We start from the raw sequence: 16,671 nt of genomic DNA on the forward strand, positions 1-16,671 counted from the left end.
CTTAAAAATGTCTTTCCGCTTAGCAGTTAAGAAGTAGGCCTGATGCACGTCCCTTTCGATTCTCAGGCTTCTCAGGACTAGGACAAAGCCTGCTCCCCGGGGAAGGCTGGGGTCGGGCCGGCTGCACCGCCCCCTCCCCCCTCCCCCGCGCAGGTGAGCCGGCAGCAGCGAGCGGAGCGCAGGTGCGCGCAGACCCCCGTGCTCCTCGCGCCGCGGCGCCGCCGGATGACGTCAGAGCGCGGGTACACGTGGCGGCGGTCTGGCGTCAGCGGTGCCGGGAGGGAGGAGAGCGGGGCTGGTTCCGACGGCCCAGGTCAAGACCGGAGCGGGTTCGGGCGATGGGGAGAAGCCCACTGGCCGCGTCCGGGAGGCTGGCGCGCCTCGGCCGGTCTGCAGCGCTCCGTCCCCGACTCGGCCCAGCGCCCCCGCCCTTCAGCTGGGACCCGGGACCCGAGCTCCAGGGCCTGAGGCGTCACCTCGGGTCCCGTCTGGCAGCAGCCGGCGACGCTCCGCTCCCCTGCGCCCGAGGCCAGTGACCCGCTCCCGCCGCCACCGCCGGCAGCCTGCGACCCCGCGGGCCCGCCCCTCGCCGCGCGCCCGCCCCTCGCCGCGCGCATGCGCCGCCCCTGCGGCCGCGCGTGCTGTCGGGAGGGGCCTCCGCGTTCCCTTCTTTCCCGGGACCGGCCCACTCCGGTCCCTCCGAGGGGGGTGCGTTTCCCCTCGACCCCCGGGCTTCCTCCTGAGGGGGCGGCGGCGGCCACGGGCCCCAGTCTCTGGAGCGGACTGCTCGGTGCCAATGTCCGCGGGGCCGCGGGCTGCAGCAGAGGCGCTGGGCGGCGCCGGCCGACCGCCCGTCCCTCGGCTCCCCCTCGGCGGCGGGCGGGATGGTGCGGCCCGCAGGGCTCGCGCGGCTCCCGCGCTTGGGCGGCCCGGCGCGGGCGGGGGCGCCGAGGGCGGGGGAGCGGGCCCGACTCGCAGGACCGGGCCGGGGCCGCGCGGGCCGCGCCGTTCGGGAGCGAGCCCCGCGGGCGGGCCTGGCGGGGCGGGAGCCGCCGCGGAGCCTTCGGGCCGCCGCGACCATGTCGGACCAGGCGCCCAAAGTTCCCGAGGAGATGTTCAGGGAGGTCAAGTACTACGCGGTGGGCGACATCGACCCACAGGTACCGCGTCGCCCCCGCCCCTACCCCCGCGTCCCCGGCCCGTCCTCGCTCCGGCCGCGCGCCAGGGCGCACAACGTCGGGGCCCCGCCGCCGGTTGCCCGCCGGCGTGGCTGCGCGGAGGCTGGGCCGCCTGGCGCCGAGCAGGCCGGTAGCGGGGCCGGAGGGGAGGGAGGGGAGAGGGAGCTGGTCTGTGGGCCCCGCGGTCGGGGAGGGAGGAAACTTGGGAGGGGTGCTGACCCCTGTAACAGGGGGAGGGGACCTGGGGGCCTGAGGGATCCGCGGCAGGAAGGGGTTGTGTCCGGACTGGGGGAGGAGGGCATTGGGAGGTGGGTCTGCCCTGGAGCCCTGCGCCGATTGTCCCCGTCCCCGCGCGGTGGGGGACCGGGGTGCTGTCTCGTGGCCGCCTCGCCAGCTTCCCACTCCGCTCCTTTCTGGGCGGAGTTCGGACCGGGCCGCACTTCCCGCGGCAGCGTCGGCGGTCTGGGCTCCCCTGACGCCCAGACGGTGGGTCCGAGCGTGGCGGGAGCTTCGGCCGGTGGAGCTGGTAGGGACGTGGGTCCCGGACTGCTGAGCGGACGGCTAGTCGCTCTGGTGTGGCAGCCACCCCAGGTCGCAGGTCTGCGGCTCGGTCATCTCGTGTGCGGCAGTGAACCCTCAGTTTACCACCAGCGGTTGCGTGTTCCTTGATTTCCCTAATTGGGTGAATTACACAGTAATGGAAAAATACCCTGGTAACGCCGTCACACTGAACATTGGACTTTTTTTGTCGTTCGGGCTCATGCCAAAGGATATCGTGGCTTTTCCTAAGTAGAACATGTGTTTGTGTTTGAACGTTAGAATGTTGTTTTTCCATTGTGGGAATTAACCGCAGCTGAGTCTGCAGGTGATTCTTAACACTGTTCTTTTTCCTAAAGTTTATCTTTACAGTTTTATCACCTGGGTGTCTCATTGGCCCTGAGTGCTAAGCTTGGAGACCTGTGGTCTGGGCCTCCTGAGTGGAGACCGATACTTAACAAGTAAAACTTGGGTGGCCTAAAAGGCTCTGTGGAAGGCTGATGGGCCTTGGCCTTCCAGAGGCTTGCCTGTCGGTATCTTAGTAACCAAACTCCCTTGGATCACCACCTAGGTGGTCCTTTCTCCACTGTAACTCTAAAGAGGCTTTGAATTCAAAGGTAAACAGGTGCTGAGCTCAGAGGGCTGAAGTGCCTGTAAGGTGCGGCTTCTCCCTTCCAGGGTTTCCCTTTCTTCACTGTCCACTGTTCTTCCCCTCTCTCATCCCGCCCCTATTTCATTTTAGGACTTTGGCTCTTAAGAGTGACCTGAACCATGTGTTACTTAAAACCTGGAGCAGGCTGCACTGGAACCATGTTTACTCAACTGTGAATCAAGTTTAAGGGCTTAAAAAATGTCCTTGCAAACCACTTTGATCTGAAACAGTATATTTTCTGAAAAGTTTAGAGTCAGGGATAGTCGATTCTCTGAATCTTATAAATGTGGGTTCAGAGAGTTCACGTGCGTTGGATGAACATCTAGTTCACTTCCACGTGTGGGGTGCACTCGGCTGCTCTGAGCGTGAAGCGTGCTCCTGGCGTCCGGCTCCTGGCCTCCACCCTCCCCACAGCCTCCACTGCTGGCCGTGGCCTCTCTTCCCTTCCCGCTGCGGCGTCTCATTCACTCCCAAAGCTTTGCCCTGTCTCTGTAGTGGACTGAGGGCTCCACTCAGGCGGGACCCAGGTCTCATCCTCGATGCGCTGGGTGTCTTCCTCGTTCTTAGAGGGGCACCAAAGAAGGCCATGCCCTAAACTGAGACTTTTGTCTTCCCCCCGCACCCGCTCTTAGACGTGGTCCTCGGGAGCAGTGTGCTGTCGTTCCCCAGTTTCTCTTCCACGTGCCCCTTTCGGTCACCAGGTCTTGCTGCTTCTCTCACATCATCTTCTTGTCCCTGATGACCTTTTTCCAGTTAAGTTACCTGCCTCTTTCGCCTGAATTATTGCAGTTGTTTCTTAACAGGTGTCACGGCTCCAGTCCTGCAGTGTAAGTGCATTCTTCTTATGCTGACGGCAGTCTTTCTGTGAAGTCTGATCATGCCTCGTCCCTACTGACCAGCCCTCAGTGTCTCTCCAGGAGACATTCTGTATTTTATTTCAGGATAAAATACAAAGGTTTCTGCACAGCATCTATGAAGCACAGTAGACGGTCTAATCCACGTTCAGCCGTCCAGCGTGTTGAACGCTGCTCTCTCCACACGATGCACGTGTTTTTGCCTTGCTGACGCCTTTAAGTTCATAAGGATTCGGCTCCTATAGCTCCTCTTCCAGAAACGTTTCCGTTTATCAGAAACTACCTGTCCCCAAGCCTTTATGTTTGAGACATGGCGTGTCGCGTGCTAGCCCAGTCTCAGCACTTACGGTGCTGTGCTCACCTTGTCTGTCAGTCCTGTGTTCAAGACGGACCCTGTGTAGTACCTGGGTCAGAGGAGCCTCCGTGCTTACCTGTCAGTGAATCAAGATTTGCTGCTTTTTGTTGCCCCCATATGTTTCATTGCATATGACTTAGTGCAAGGTTATTAATCTTATGTGGAGAACATGGTGTGCGTTTATTAGAATTTTCACTGTAATAATTTGTATAAATTGAGAATGAAATACAGCATTTTCCATTTTAATTTGTGTGGTTTTTTAAAGGTTATTCAGCTTCTAAAAGCTGGGAAAGCTAAGGAAGTGTCGTACAATGCACTCGCCTCACACATCATTTCAGAAGACGGGGACAATCCGGAGGTGGGAGAAGCTCGGGAAGTCTTTGATTTGCCTGTAGTCAAGGTTGGTAGTAAATTTAATGAATTCTGTGCGCTTCATCAAGTACCTTGCAAGCAGTACGTTGAAGTTTCCGTGCAGCTCTTCTCACACTCTTTGCTGAGGTGCGGCTCTGGGTGGGAGATGCTCTTGGCATCTGAGGAACCATCCAGCAGAAGGCCCTCTACGTGAAATCAGGCTTCAGCAAGGTTTCTGCACGTTACCGCTTACGCACCTGCTGCGGGTGGCCCCGTTTTGTCACCGTCTGGAAGTTGTCTAAGCCAAGGAAACGTGTTGAAGGCAGTGGACGTGCTGTCTTGAAGCAGATGACGTGGGTGAATTCTGCTAAGAAAGTTTATTGATTCCAAGAGGAACTCCTGGAACAGGGCTCCCTTCCATCCCCAGTGGCCAGGGGTCCTGATTTCCAGGCAGACAAGCCTAGGGGAGCCCTGCCCTCTCTGGGCTATGGCTCTGCTCTCCGACAAGGGTCACAGTGACCCCTTGTGCCACTGTCCCTCTGGTGGCTCTCTGTTCCACTATCCAGCTTGACCTGTGGGTAGTTTATCCTAGAAAGTAGAGTCTCAGCTGGTGGGTGAATTGTTCAGTTTTGTTGATCTGCATACTGTGCTGCTCTGTTGTGGCTGCTGGTTGAACTGACTGCTGTTAAATGTGGGTTTTTAAAATTTAAGTTTATAATTTCGATCCTTCTGTTTTTTCTCATCATTTATAGTGTATATTTGTTTTAAAATGGTTCTGTTCCACTACCCTTTTTTTTCTCTTTTCTATGCTGTTACATGTGTTATCTTAAAAAAAAATCAACATGACAGTTACTGTGGCTTAATAATGAGAGAGGTAGGAATTAAGAGAGAGTGCCGCTGAGTCCAGCTGGGCAGCGGGGTTGCCGGCTGGCTGCTGCGAGGCCTGAATGCCACCAGCGTCCAGGGTCTGAAACGCTGCCCTGCAGGCTTAGAAGCCTGATTTTGGAACATAAGCCTGAAAGCAGATCTGTCTCACAAGAAGGTTCTCAGGAGGGCGCTGTGTAAGTCGGAATGACTTAACTTGCGGCGGTGAGGATGGTGGTCGTGTTTCTGGCTGGATGCTTGCTTCCGCCTGGCCAGCGGCTCACTCCGCCCGAGCCTTTTTGAAGTCTGACAGCAGGTTCCTGCCGGCTTCACCTGCAGCCGCCTCGTAGGAGGGGTGGACCTGCCACGGACACTAGGCTGTGGACCCCGGCACCGGTTCCCTGGGGCCCTGTTTCGGCCTGTGGTTTGCTTCCACTCTTTCTTGGCTTGAGGGACTGTATCTCATCCCTTCCCCTGTCTGCAAACTTTTTTCCCCTCAGACAGTAGCCTGGAGCCTGTTATCACAGTGACTTCACACGTTGTGTGGATTTCCTAGTGCACCTTGAAAGGGCAGCCTTGTTAACACGTTTGGGGCGCCCAGTCAGCTTCCGCAGACCACTTACTGCAGTGCTTCTTAAGTCCAGCGACCCCTCGAGCCCCTTTTTGTAGCAAATATTTTGTAATACCCCCTCTATTATCCTGAAATGAAATTCTTATGTACAGTAACATCATATAACTTGAATATATATTTGTATTTATATATAAATTGCCCAAACTGAAATGTAAAAAAAGAGGAAAAAAGGAAACCAGATAACAGAAAGCCTGCATTTCATTGTGTGAATACCCTGGAGGATGGGGTGTAGCGTCACCGTGGACCTGCTCCTCTGTCCTGCAGATGCCGGTGCCAGCTGTGAGGTGACGGTGCAAAACGGTGACCCATCCTCGCTACAATTCTGGGCTAAACAGCGCTGTCTCCTTCACTTTACACTGAAGTTGTGTTCCCAGGAAGGTCCGTCTGCAATACGGCTGCATACAAGCAGCCACCACCCAGCTCCCGCCGTGGTCACCGTTCTCCCAGTCTAGCTCCCATCCTACTCCCTTTGGCTGTAGTATTTCAAAACGACTCCCAGGCATCCTGCTCTTTGATCTCTTTCAGCATTCCTGCCTGCTTTTAATTTTGTGGCAGCACCTATACTGTCCAGCGACTGCAGTGTTGCATTACAGGATGGTAGAATTTTCCAGAACCCATCCAGCAGTTTGCACTCATTCCAGATAGTGCTGGTAGACCCTCGAGTTCTTGTCTGAACCTAGTAAGTTTCCTACTGGGGGCTGCTGTTAGTAGTGTGGTCTGTGTCCAGCCGAAGGCGGAGGCCTGGTTCTCTAAGTGCATATCCCTTGGCCTTTACCTTAATGTTAAATTTGACAAATACTTTAAAAATTTAGGCTTCCTTTTGCCCAGGGACAGTTTATCTTTCTCATATTTGAATTTTATGGATGTTTAAAACTTGCTTCTTTAGGCACCAGGATTTTTAAAATAATCTTTTTTAATGGAAATACGTTCCTCAGTGGCCTTGGGCCCTCTTAATTATGCTGACTTTCAGCAGTGAATTTATTTTAATTTATTATTATCTGCCTTTGGGATAATAGCTCCTCATTACTGTGCTCTTCTAGCTCTCCGTTCCTGCTGTATTATCATTAGTGTGTCCTCCTTCTTTGCTGCATTATCTTCTCTAGACTTACCTGGATGAGGGCCGCAGGGAGTCTGTTCTGCTTTACTGCTGCCAGCCCTGCAGTCTGTAACCGGGACGCGCGTACTCGCTGCTCCCCAGCCCCCAGGGACAGCTTTCCAGGGTGAATGCTGCATGCAGAGTCATAAGGGCTGCCTGTCCGGAGTGTGAGCTCCTCCGGTCGTGGGCGCTTCCCTCCCACTGGACGCGGGAGGAGCCGCACCCACACCATCCGAGTGGTATTGCAGTGCGTTGACCTAGGCTCTGAGAATCCTGCTGACATGAGACAAAGGGTGGCCGGGAAAACTGGTCTCAGGCAAGCCTCCCTCGTGCTCCCACGCCGCCGGGGAACAGCAGAGGGCTCTGGTGTCACTGCTGGGAATAAGGCTCGGCCCACGCGAGGGTGTCCTGAATACAGGAGGAGTGGTGGCCAGTTCCCTCCTGTCCAGCTGGAGTCTCCCCAGGACTGCAAGAAGCGAACAGCCGCTGGAGACACTGCGCGTGGAGACGTTGCACACTCCCTTCCAGCTTGGTGGCTTCATCCGCCAAGTTAGTTACACACTTGGCAGAATTATCAAATCATCATGAAGTGATTAACCCAAGTAGAGCCAGTCTTTATTTTATAAAATGTGTAATATTTCTATGCTTTTTCACAGACGTTACACTTACTTATAAACTTATGCTGAGAAATTGTTGATGTTCCCTGAAAAATGAGGAGGGGGTACTTTGATTTCTAAAGTTCTTTCAAGGTGTATATAATGCATGAGAAGTGGGTGTGTATTTACGTTGCAGGTGGCGAAGCTTCTGGAAGTCAGCTGGCTAAGTGGGTTATTACTGTATTTTTACATCGTAATCCTGTGAAGCAGAGCTATCAGGATAATGATTAATGTAATTTTTAAAATGTAGAAATAATGAGGTAATTTTTCAAAAATGTAAATTACCAAAAAGGTAGTAATTAGTCTAAGGTTTTATAATTAATCTGAGTTTTGCAATTCATAAAAAGATTACCAGACAGAAATTCTTTCTGTGATTTACAAACATTGTATCTACTTGGCTTCACTGAAAAAAACTCACGAATTCATACCTGACTGGATTCAGGACTCCAGAAGGAAACGTAGCGGGGCTGTCTGTACCTCAGATGGGGGTAGGGAGGGCTGTCAGTTCCCCGTCCCCCCAGTTGTGAGGACAGTTTCTAGCCGGCCTAGAGGCTTAAGCAGTAGAAAGTGTGTAAACCTAGAATTTAAATTTCCAGGGACTTCCCTGGTGGCGCAGTGGTTAAGAATCCTCCTGCCAATGCAAGGGACACAGGTTTGAGCCGTGGTCTGGGAAGATCCCACATGCCGCAGAGCAGCTAAACCTGTGCGCCACAACTGCTGAGCCTGTGCTCTAGAGCCCGCGAGCCACAACTACTGAAGCCCACGTGCTGCAACTACTGAAGCCCGCGCTCTGCAACGAGAGAAGCCACCCACCGCAATGAGAAACCCGTGCACCGCAACGAAGAGTAGCCCCCGCTCGCTGCAACTAGAGAAAGCCCGCGCACAGCAACGAAGACCCAGTGCAGCCAAAAATAAATAAATAAATAAATCTCTATACATAATAATTTTTTAAGATCTGGTAGTGTTTCATTCTACAATTGGGCTTTTCACCTTGGGCACTAATAACTAACGTTCCACTCTGACGTTTCTGCTACGTGAATACTCGTGACTGTAATCTGGATGCTGTGTAATCGGTTGTAACAGAGCCTTTACTTTTCTAGGAGCTTCACTAGTAACGTGACGACATGTTGAGTATGAACTGGAACTGTGCTTTGACGTGCGTTAATGTTTTCTTTTTCAGCCTTCTTGGGTGATTCTGTCCGTTCAGTGTGGAGCTCTTCTGCCGTATCCTTTGTGGGGAAGTGGGGCGGGAGGGGTTTAGTACTGGAGTGGTCTTCGCTTACTGAGCTGGCTCATTAGTTAGGGGAGGTGGTGTTGTGTTCACTCTGTCCCTGCTCTTTCCATCCTGTATCCAGGTGTGTGTACCTGATCCTTGTCATTACCCCTGGGGGGCCGGGGCGGGGTGGGGGGACCAGCTGTGTGGAAGCAGCTCTAGGCTGGGACCCAAGGCCCAAGTTCTAGTTCTTCTGCGACTTGGCTTTAGGATCTCGGCTGGTCTGGACCTCAGTTCTGTTATCTTTGAAATAGATGGTTTTTGTGGTGTCTAGTTAGATGGACTATTTCTAAAATTCTAAGTCTGTGTGAACCAAATCATGAATTGTTTGAAGAATAAATTGGAGAAGAGAACATCAGGACATTTTTAGTTTTATATCACGCACCATTATTCTTTTTAATTCCATTGGTTTATTAATTCAGGACCCATGTTGACCACCTGCTGTGGGCCTGGTTCTGAAAACAGAGGGGTCGACAGGGCCTCATTCCTGCCCCCAAGGAGCTGCCCCGCACTACGTGTTGGTTCATTCAGCGTTTCCTGAGTGTGGCCCTGGAACTACCCAGCCCACATACACACTGACACACACTGTGCTGGAAGCAGGAGTGAGCCCTCTGCAGCCTGCTGTTCTGTGCTCTAGGCCTCAGAGTCCCTGTTTTCGCCCTGGAAGTGTGAAGCTTCCCTGCAGGGTCATTCCAGGCATAATCTGATTTTGGAGGTCACTTCCGTTAAGGTACCTGATACTGTGCGGTCATGATGTCCTAGTGTTAGACCCGGGCAGAGGTGACGTTATTTACCGTGTTGTGTGGCTCTGCCAGGCACTTACTACTGGATCGACGCGGGGGGAGGGAATCTTCGTGTATTAAATATGTATAGGAGACCTCAGATAAACAGAGAAAATACCTCCTTCCACGCAGTTCTTAGAGGACGTGCACAACTTACAGCAGCTCCAGCTCAAACATTCTAAGATTTCTCTTCCACTGTCTGAAGAGTTAACGGAAATTGGTTCCTGGTTTGTTTTTGGCCTTGGTTTTTTAGGAGTTTGAGTTGTGTTTGTTTGTTTTCTTTACAAGCACAGGTGAAAGAAGACTGGGAGGGAAAGGGTGTTTTTGAGGATAAGAGGCTAGTTTTTCCTGGCCTGGATCGTGCACTCGCTACGCAAGGATTTCCTGAGAAGTTGTCACTTTGTTTGAGCACTAACTGCCTGTTTTCCCAAGGAAGGTTAAAGGAGCAGAAAGAACTCCTGAGACTCGGTTAGGCAGCACACTCTTAGCCTCTGTTCATGTTTCCCCAGGTCTTTGGAAGTAGACAGTCCCTGAACTAAGGTAGGAGGATGGAGACAGAGCTTGGATGATGGGGCTGAAGGCGTGATGTTGGGGTCTGAGGAGCTCAGGGCAGCCAGGAGGCCCGAATCTCTGTGCGGTTTTCTCAGACCTGGGTAGGAGACTTCCAAACTGCAAGAAAATTTTCAGTCTGATCTTTTTTCTTAATTCACCTATCTCAGGAGGTGTACTTTTCTCCTGTAGGGAAAGAGAAGTAATACTTTAACCCATTTGAATTCTAGACACTCCAGATTCTTAAAAAAGTCATGTTTGCTTTGAATAGACCGTAAAGTACAGGCACCTAGAGGTCATGTCTGCTTATGGAGAGCCCTGTGCCCAGTGTCTGCACTCTGTAAGCTCTCAGAAAACGTGTTGAATGAATTTGAAAGTCAGAGCTTTAGAATTGGGGAGAATCTTGGGAGTTATATATACTAACTTTTGTTTTAACAAAGGGAAAACTGAAGCTCAGGGTTGTCTTGCCCAAATTCAGAGAGTTCGTGATGGTAATAAAACTAGAAGTCAAGTTCTTTTATGAAAGACTCTGCTGTGTGACAGAAGTAATCATGTTAAAGTAAACTTAAGACCCTCAATTTGCTTTTAAAATAATCACTATGCCATGTGTGGTTGTGTACATGTATAGGCATGTGTGTGTTTATATATGTGTATATAGTTAGATGTTTTTTTCCATGAGTATGTTATGCCCATTTTATTGATGATATAAGTGGAGAGATTGGATTTGAAAATGCACTTTATGGAAAACCTCTCAGTTCTTTCTGTGCTGTCAACTTCTCTTTTTTCCAGTCTGCCCTGCACTCTTCTTTGGTCAACTTAAGTCTGTCTCTTTCCTAAATGGATTGAATGGGAAGCAGAGGGTGGGCAATGTCCAAACGGGCCAATAGGAAATGTCTCTTAGTGAAACAGAGCTTGCACTAATCTCATTTCATTGGTATCTTAATAACTGTAAAACAGAGTAAATGGCTTTTCTCCAGAGTCATGTCAGATTTTCTTTGGAATCACTGCCTGCCTCTCTCAGGTAAGCATAGTACAATTAGTTTTGTGTTATTTACACATAACAGTTCTGAGTTTTTATATGATTGGATTTATGATGTATTTGTAAACCAGTGTTACTTACTAAACTGCATATTCAGTATGACCTTATGACACACTTAAAATGATTTAAATATTCATACTTAGTCTTAAGACTTAGAGCTTTAATGGGTGAAAGTGGTCTTTCTAAAGGATTACAAAGATTTAAAACTTGAATATGAAAACATAGTAAAAATGAAATTGAAAGATGACAAGGAAAATTCATTCAGAAATAAAGGCAGAGAATTTTATTAATAAATAAGGGGCTCATGCAGATCAATAAAAGGAAAAAATAAGACCTCAGTAAACATAAACAAGGCAGAAAACTGAATTTACAGCTTTATAAAGAGGAATTACAAATGAGCATAGCAAAACCTTTGATACACTTTATAAACAAAGACGTGAACGCCTTAATAGCGCTGAGATAAGATTTTCTGCTTATCAAATTTGTAAGAGTATATTCGGTGCTGGTGGAGCTGCAGACAAGCTTCCCCTCTCCCGGCAGGAGTGCAGTTCAGTGCAGCGGTTTTCTAGAAAAGTTGAGCCAGGTCAGAGCCATAAAATAGTCTTTCTGCTTCCCCTGCAGTTCTCTTATGTTTAGAAGTTCATCCCAAATTGATAGAAATGAGGGCAGATTGATGCATAAAGGTGTTCAGCGCAGCTTTATTTATAAGAGGGTAAATTTGGAAACATGATCCACGATTTGGAAATGTTTAAGAAACCTGTTCTGTACACTTACATACTAATCTAGTTATGTAGCCAGTTGTGAATTTTGTTTTATGAATATATGTAAAGACATGGGGAATGTCTTAACTGGGGAAGAAGCCGGGTATAACAGTTATGTACAGTATTACATCAACCAAATATAATATATAGGAAATATCTGTAAGAGGGACCAAAATGTTAATGGCAGTGAATTCTGGGTAGTGTGAGAAGTGAATGTTTAATATTGTTTTATGGTATTCTGTCCTCTCAACCCCCTAGGTAAAAAACCCTCAAACAGTAAACGATTATTATGAAAAACCAAGTTGGTGTTGTTTAAACTCACTTTTTAGGTTACATGGAACAATTAGTAGCCATTGGGCAGGAAGAAGCAGTTTAAAGGGCTCCCATTTTCTCTGACCTCAGTAGGCCTCATCCCTGTCTGTAGTTCTTAAGGTGATAGTTTTGAGAAGGCGTTTAGTCTTCCATCCCCGTGGAAGCCTTTGAGAAAGGGATGTATCAAGGATGTTAGGTGAGACGAAAAGGGATTTGATCATAATCTTGCCTTTTTCTTACACCTTTGTAGTAGAGGATTATGGAACCGGGTAATATTAGCTTAATATTGTTAGATTGTCGGCCAGACTCAGCTTTTCATTCAAACGGTATCACCATGATCCCTTCTCTGTCCAAGCAATAAGTAAAATTAATTTTGTCATTGTGTTTTTATGTCTCGTAAATTCTGAAAGTTCTTTAAAATTATAAAATCCTCTGTTTTTGCTACATTGATTTAATAGAGATCCTTGAAAAGTTGGCTTTTTTTCCCTTAAGAACCAGAATTTTGCTGGTATTTGTATTTTTCAGCATTTTTCACATCTTTGCTATAAATGTATATTTACATGTTGATGATCTTTAAAGTTGGCTAAAATGAAAATCTTCTCACGATGGGTACTGTGGTTACACGTAATGTTTATTGTTTATACTCCTCTGTATGTTCCAAAGGTATAATAAATATCAGAAAAGTTTTAAATGAAGATACTTTATTGCTCCTTATGCATAAACACAATGTACTGTGGCAAAAGGTAAATTTTGCATTTAAGTATATTCGTATGGATTGGATTTCTGGGCTCATGATTCAGAGCCGCGAACCAGAGGGCGAGGAAGAAGCCGGGGCAGGGAGTCCTGTGGGTGTTTTCTGGGATCAAGGTCATAGTGACGTGGTACTTAGCGGACCTGACTTGGGAAACATAAAAGAACATCAAGAGCGTGTGAATTTAAAACAGGGTTTAAAGTTAGGGGTTAGACATGTTTAAATGTTAACTGGTTCTGGAGAACCTTGTAGCCTTGGAGAGAAGTAGAACCGAGATTACATGTCACGAAGGCTCTGGCATGTGTGATAGGTTATTATGCAGTGCACTTAACACCTGCGGTTGTAGTGCGCATGGCCCACGTGCAGGCTGTGCTGAATCAGGGGCACGGGTGTTGGGGTGTGAGTTTAGAGAAGGTGGCGCCGGTGTAGACTGTGGGATCAGGAAAGCCTTGGTGGAGGCGGCAAGATGTGAGGGGCCTGAAACGACGGGCGGAACTGGCGCGGAGCCGGATGGGGGCACAGAGGCTCGTGCGAGGGGACCGGCCTCAGAACAGGCCGTGTGGCTGGGAGGAGAGGAGGAGAACAAGCGCGCAGGCAGGCGGGCAGAGAATACAGGAAACTCGATAAAGTAGCCGCTGTTTCACTCTTCTTGTATATTTAATCTTGGACTGCAAACGCAGACGTTTGCATTAGAACATTTGGAAAACACAGGAAAAAAGCAAGCAAATTAAAATCACTTGCAGTCTTGTAGGTGGAACTGGTCTGGGAGCTCTAAGCAGGACAGAGGGCAGGGTAAGGATGGGAATGTGGACAGGAGGGCCAGTCACAGTCTTTAGGCTTGAGATGAGGATTTGGACCCAGGTTAGCACCGTGTAGAAGACGACGGCATGGATCTAAGGAACGGCTGGGAATCGGAAGGTCTTGGTGACTTGGGGGATGCTGTGCAAAGGGAAGAGCCGGTGCTCACAGGGGGCCTCTGCGTGCAGAGCCTGTGGTGGGTGCTCCACAGGAGGCCACTAGGCAGATGACTTCCTTTTCCAAAGTAGGAACATTGCCGGACGTGGGAAACAGAGAGGACTCTGGCTTCTGAGGGAAGGTGATGAAGTCGGACTGAAGCCCCTCGCTGTCCGAGTGTCGGGCCTGGGAGATGCAGCGTGAGGGGCTGAGAGCTACTGCTTCGTTGCAGAGCGGCTAGAGAGGGGAACAGGTAGTCAGGAATAGAGCCTTGCGTAACATGTGGGGTTATGGGGAGATCCGGGGAGAAAGGGGACTTGGAAGTAGACAGAGATGGTGCCGGAGGAGGGGTGTTATGCTGAGGGACTGAGAATGAAGTCAGACATAGTGGTTGGTTTTATTGCGGGGACGGAGCAGGGCCCCAGGGAGCAGTGCGGAGCGACAGTTGGTGCCCCTCCATGCTGCTCGTTGACCCGGGAGCGGGAAGACGGCAGCGCGGGGCTCTGTGTCTGGCACACAGGCTTAGGGGTCTAGGTGGACCTCGGGTTCTGGGCTGAGGAGCTACAGGTGAGGTCAGTGGCGGAGGAGAACGGGGACCCCGTGAAGGAAGCGGGGGCGTGCGGGCATCTGGGAAGCAGCCCGGCTGCAGGTGTTTCTCCGGGTGGGGAGCGGCTGGGGCTGGAGTGGACCAAGGCGGATGCAGCGAGTGCTCGGCGGAATTTTATAGCCTTTTAAGCACATTCGTTAGGAATAACAGAGTCGGTATGACCTTTATGGGTCAGTTACTGCACTTATCCTCACAGTTCGCCACTCGTGATGGTGAAAAGAAAGCTCTGCTTTATTTGAATAAAGATCATTCAGCTAAGACTGGGGAAGGCTTTACTTGATACTAGTTCATACGAAGAAGCCCTGGTTCAGAAAAGTGCACTGGGGACACTAGTATTTTGTGGTTGCTAAAAAATGTGAATTCAGTTGTGAGACATACTAACAAACGTATGTTCAGTGTGCAGCGAAAGGACTTCGGTTCACCAAATACGTGAGGATGCTTTGTGACGGGAACAACGCCCAGGGGTGCGGATAAATGAGGATACAGTTCCCCCCCTCGGGTGAGGGCACAGTCCAGAAGGGGAATGTCACATACGCGGAGCTGAAGCGGGTGCAGGGTGTGGGAGCAGTACCAGGAGGGGCGATCACGACAGTTAACCTGCACCTGGTAGGCCTCTGGAGCACCTGCACACGCGCACGTGCACACGGCAGGCAGGCAGGGCTCCAGCGCTGTGAAAGGACTGTTTGCTTGGTGGTTCTCAGTGACCTTCTGTCTTTTCCCGTCAGGGTGTTGATACAAGCTGGAGCTCTTTGTTGGAGTCTTCCAGAGCTCTCCAGGGAGAGGTAGGGAAGGGAGCTTGTGCCAGCAGAAGTTGGGAAGCACAGACATCACCTGCCTTCTTCTGAGCCGGTATTGATGCAGGCTGAGGCCTCTGTTGTAATGTGCTGGGTAGGTCGCGGGGACAGGTCATGAGTCTGATGGAGAGCCTGGCCAGGGTCCTCATTTAAATCTGGAGGACTAAAGAGATCAAAGCCTTTCCATTCTGTATCTCAATCCACAGATATTTCTTGACTGCCTACCCATGTGCCTGGTACTGTACTAGGTCCTGTCGAAGGTACCAGAGTGGAGGACGTGGTTCTCACCTAAGGCTCCAGTCAGTAGGATGGTAGCTCGCAAGCAAGACGGGACAAGGAGAGCTTGTGGGGCTGCAGCCAGGAGTGTCCGGCGGAGAGACCTGGAGAAGGAGGGCGCCCCCGGGGCACAGAGGGAAGCCCTTCCTCGAGAGGGATGCGGGTGGAGGTGTGGCCTCTGCTTGGGACAGAGGTGCACATTCAGAGGGGCAGCTTGCTGTGGGAGTGCAGGGGCCGTGGGCGCTGAGCCGAGGCTAGGGGCGGGGCACAGAGGCAGGGAGAGCAGCTCAGGTGAGGGGCCGCAGGTCAGAGCGCAGGTGTGGCAGCAGCTGGGAGCAGGACCAGGGCTGAGGCACACACAGATCAGGAAAGCCCGAGACACCGTCTGGAAACTTCCAGATCTCAGCCATAAGGTGTTGAGGAGACATCCAGGCTTTCTTAGCTGAGACCGTAGACATGTAGTTTAGGAAGATTACTTTTTTTAAAAAAGAAAAGCACTTTTCCCCAGTTATAAAATTAATGCTCTTGAAAATTTGGAAAATACAGAAAAGTATAAAAATTAAAATTAAAATGTCCCCATAATCCTGTCACCACTAGGTAACTGTCATTAACATTTTGGTGTGGAAAGAGCATTCTTAATTATGCTGATACAGATTCATTGAATGAGCTGGTTTGCGCGTTCAGTCATTTAACCCAAACGTTCGCCGATGAAGAATCTGGTTCTCAGAGGTTTTCCGAGTTGCTCTTAGCTGGAGTTTGGAGGCCCTGTGTCCATTCCAGGCCTCCCTTCTTCCCGATGTGATGTTCTTTCCACAGCAACTTCCTGTGCCCTGTTGAGACCCGGGCCAGGATCCAGGCCAGCAGGGTACAGGACTAGAGTTACTGCAGTCAGTGAAATAAAAATAATACCTAACTGATGGGTGGCCAGTCTTTGTGATAAAGCCATATCTAGATTATGGGTTTTCCTTCATTTTAAATAAAGATTATATAATGATTCATTAGAGTAATATGTATTACCGTGTAATTAAATCTCACCTCCAGAGGCTGCAGGATGTAAATGTTTTTGTGAAAGTCTCTAAGAAAAATAACATCTTCTGATCCAGTATCCTGAAATGTGACACTGACTTACTAAATTAAAGAGAGAGAAGATAATGATTTTTAAGGTGATTTTATAAAATTAGTGTGTTCTTGTTAGTATTCACAGAGTAGTATGGAATGCAAAATAATTTCTAGGAATATTTGTGAAATGGATGAGAGTAGCTATAGAATGTTAGATCTTTGGCCGGCTGAATAATGGCAGTTAACAAGGAAAAAACATGCTCTTTGTCAACACTTTAAAAAAATTAACTTGAGACAAAGTTCAGAAGTCTTAGCCATAATTCACAGTTTATAATAAGTT

General features: G+C 49.8%; 1 protein-coding gene across 4 annotated transcripts in view; it reads left to right on the forward strand.

Moving 5' to 3' along the window:
* Positions 1-993: 993 nt before the first annotated feature.
* Positions 994-16,671, forward strand: part of PAXIP1 (PAX interacting protein 1) — a 47,927-nt gene continuing 32,249 nt past the window's right edge. Inside the window, exons 1-4 of one of the 4 annotated variants that reach the window (XM_030854308.2) lie at positions 994-1,160; positions 3,842-3,976; positions 8,355-8,398; positions 10,736-10,799. In XM_030854308.2, the coding sequence (XP_030710168.2) occupies positions 1,080-1,160; positions 3,842-3,976; positions 8,355-8,398; positions 10,736-10,799 (324 nt within the window). In that variant the 5' untranslated portion in view covers positions 994-1,079. Of the gene's footprint in view, positions 1,161-3,841; positions 3,977-8,354; positions 8,399-10,735; positions 10,800-14,927; positions 15,091-16,671 lie in introns of those variants that run through there. The other 3 variants (XM_060305054.1, XM_030854313.3, XM_030854315.3) reach the window with 3 other exon arrangements.

This window comes from Globicephala melas, chromosome 9 (assembly GCF_963455315.2).
Source record: "Globicephala melas chromosome 9, mGloMel1.2, whole genome shotgun sequence".
In the NCBI taxonomy this organism is placed as follows: domain Eukaryota; kingdom Metazoa; phylum Chordata; class Mammalia; order Artiodactyla; family Delphinidae; genus Globicephala; species Globicephala melas.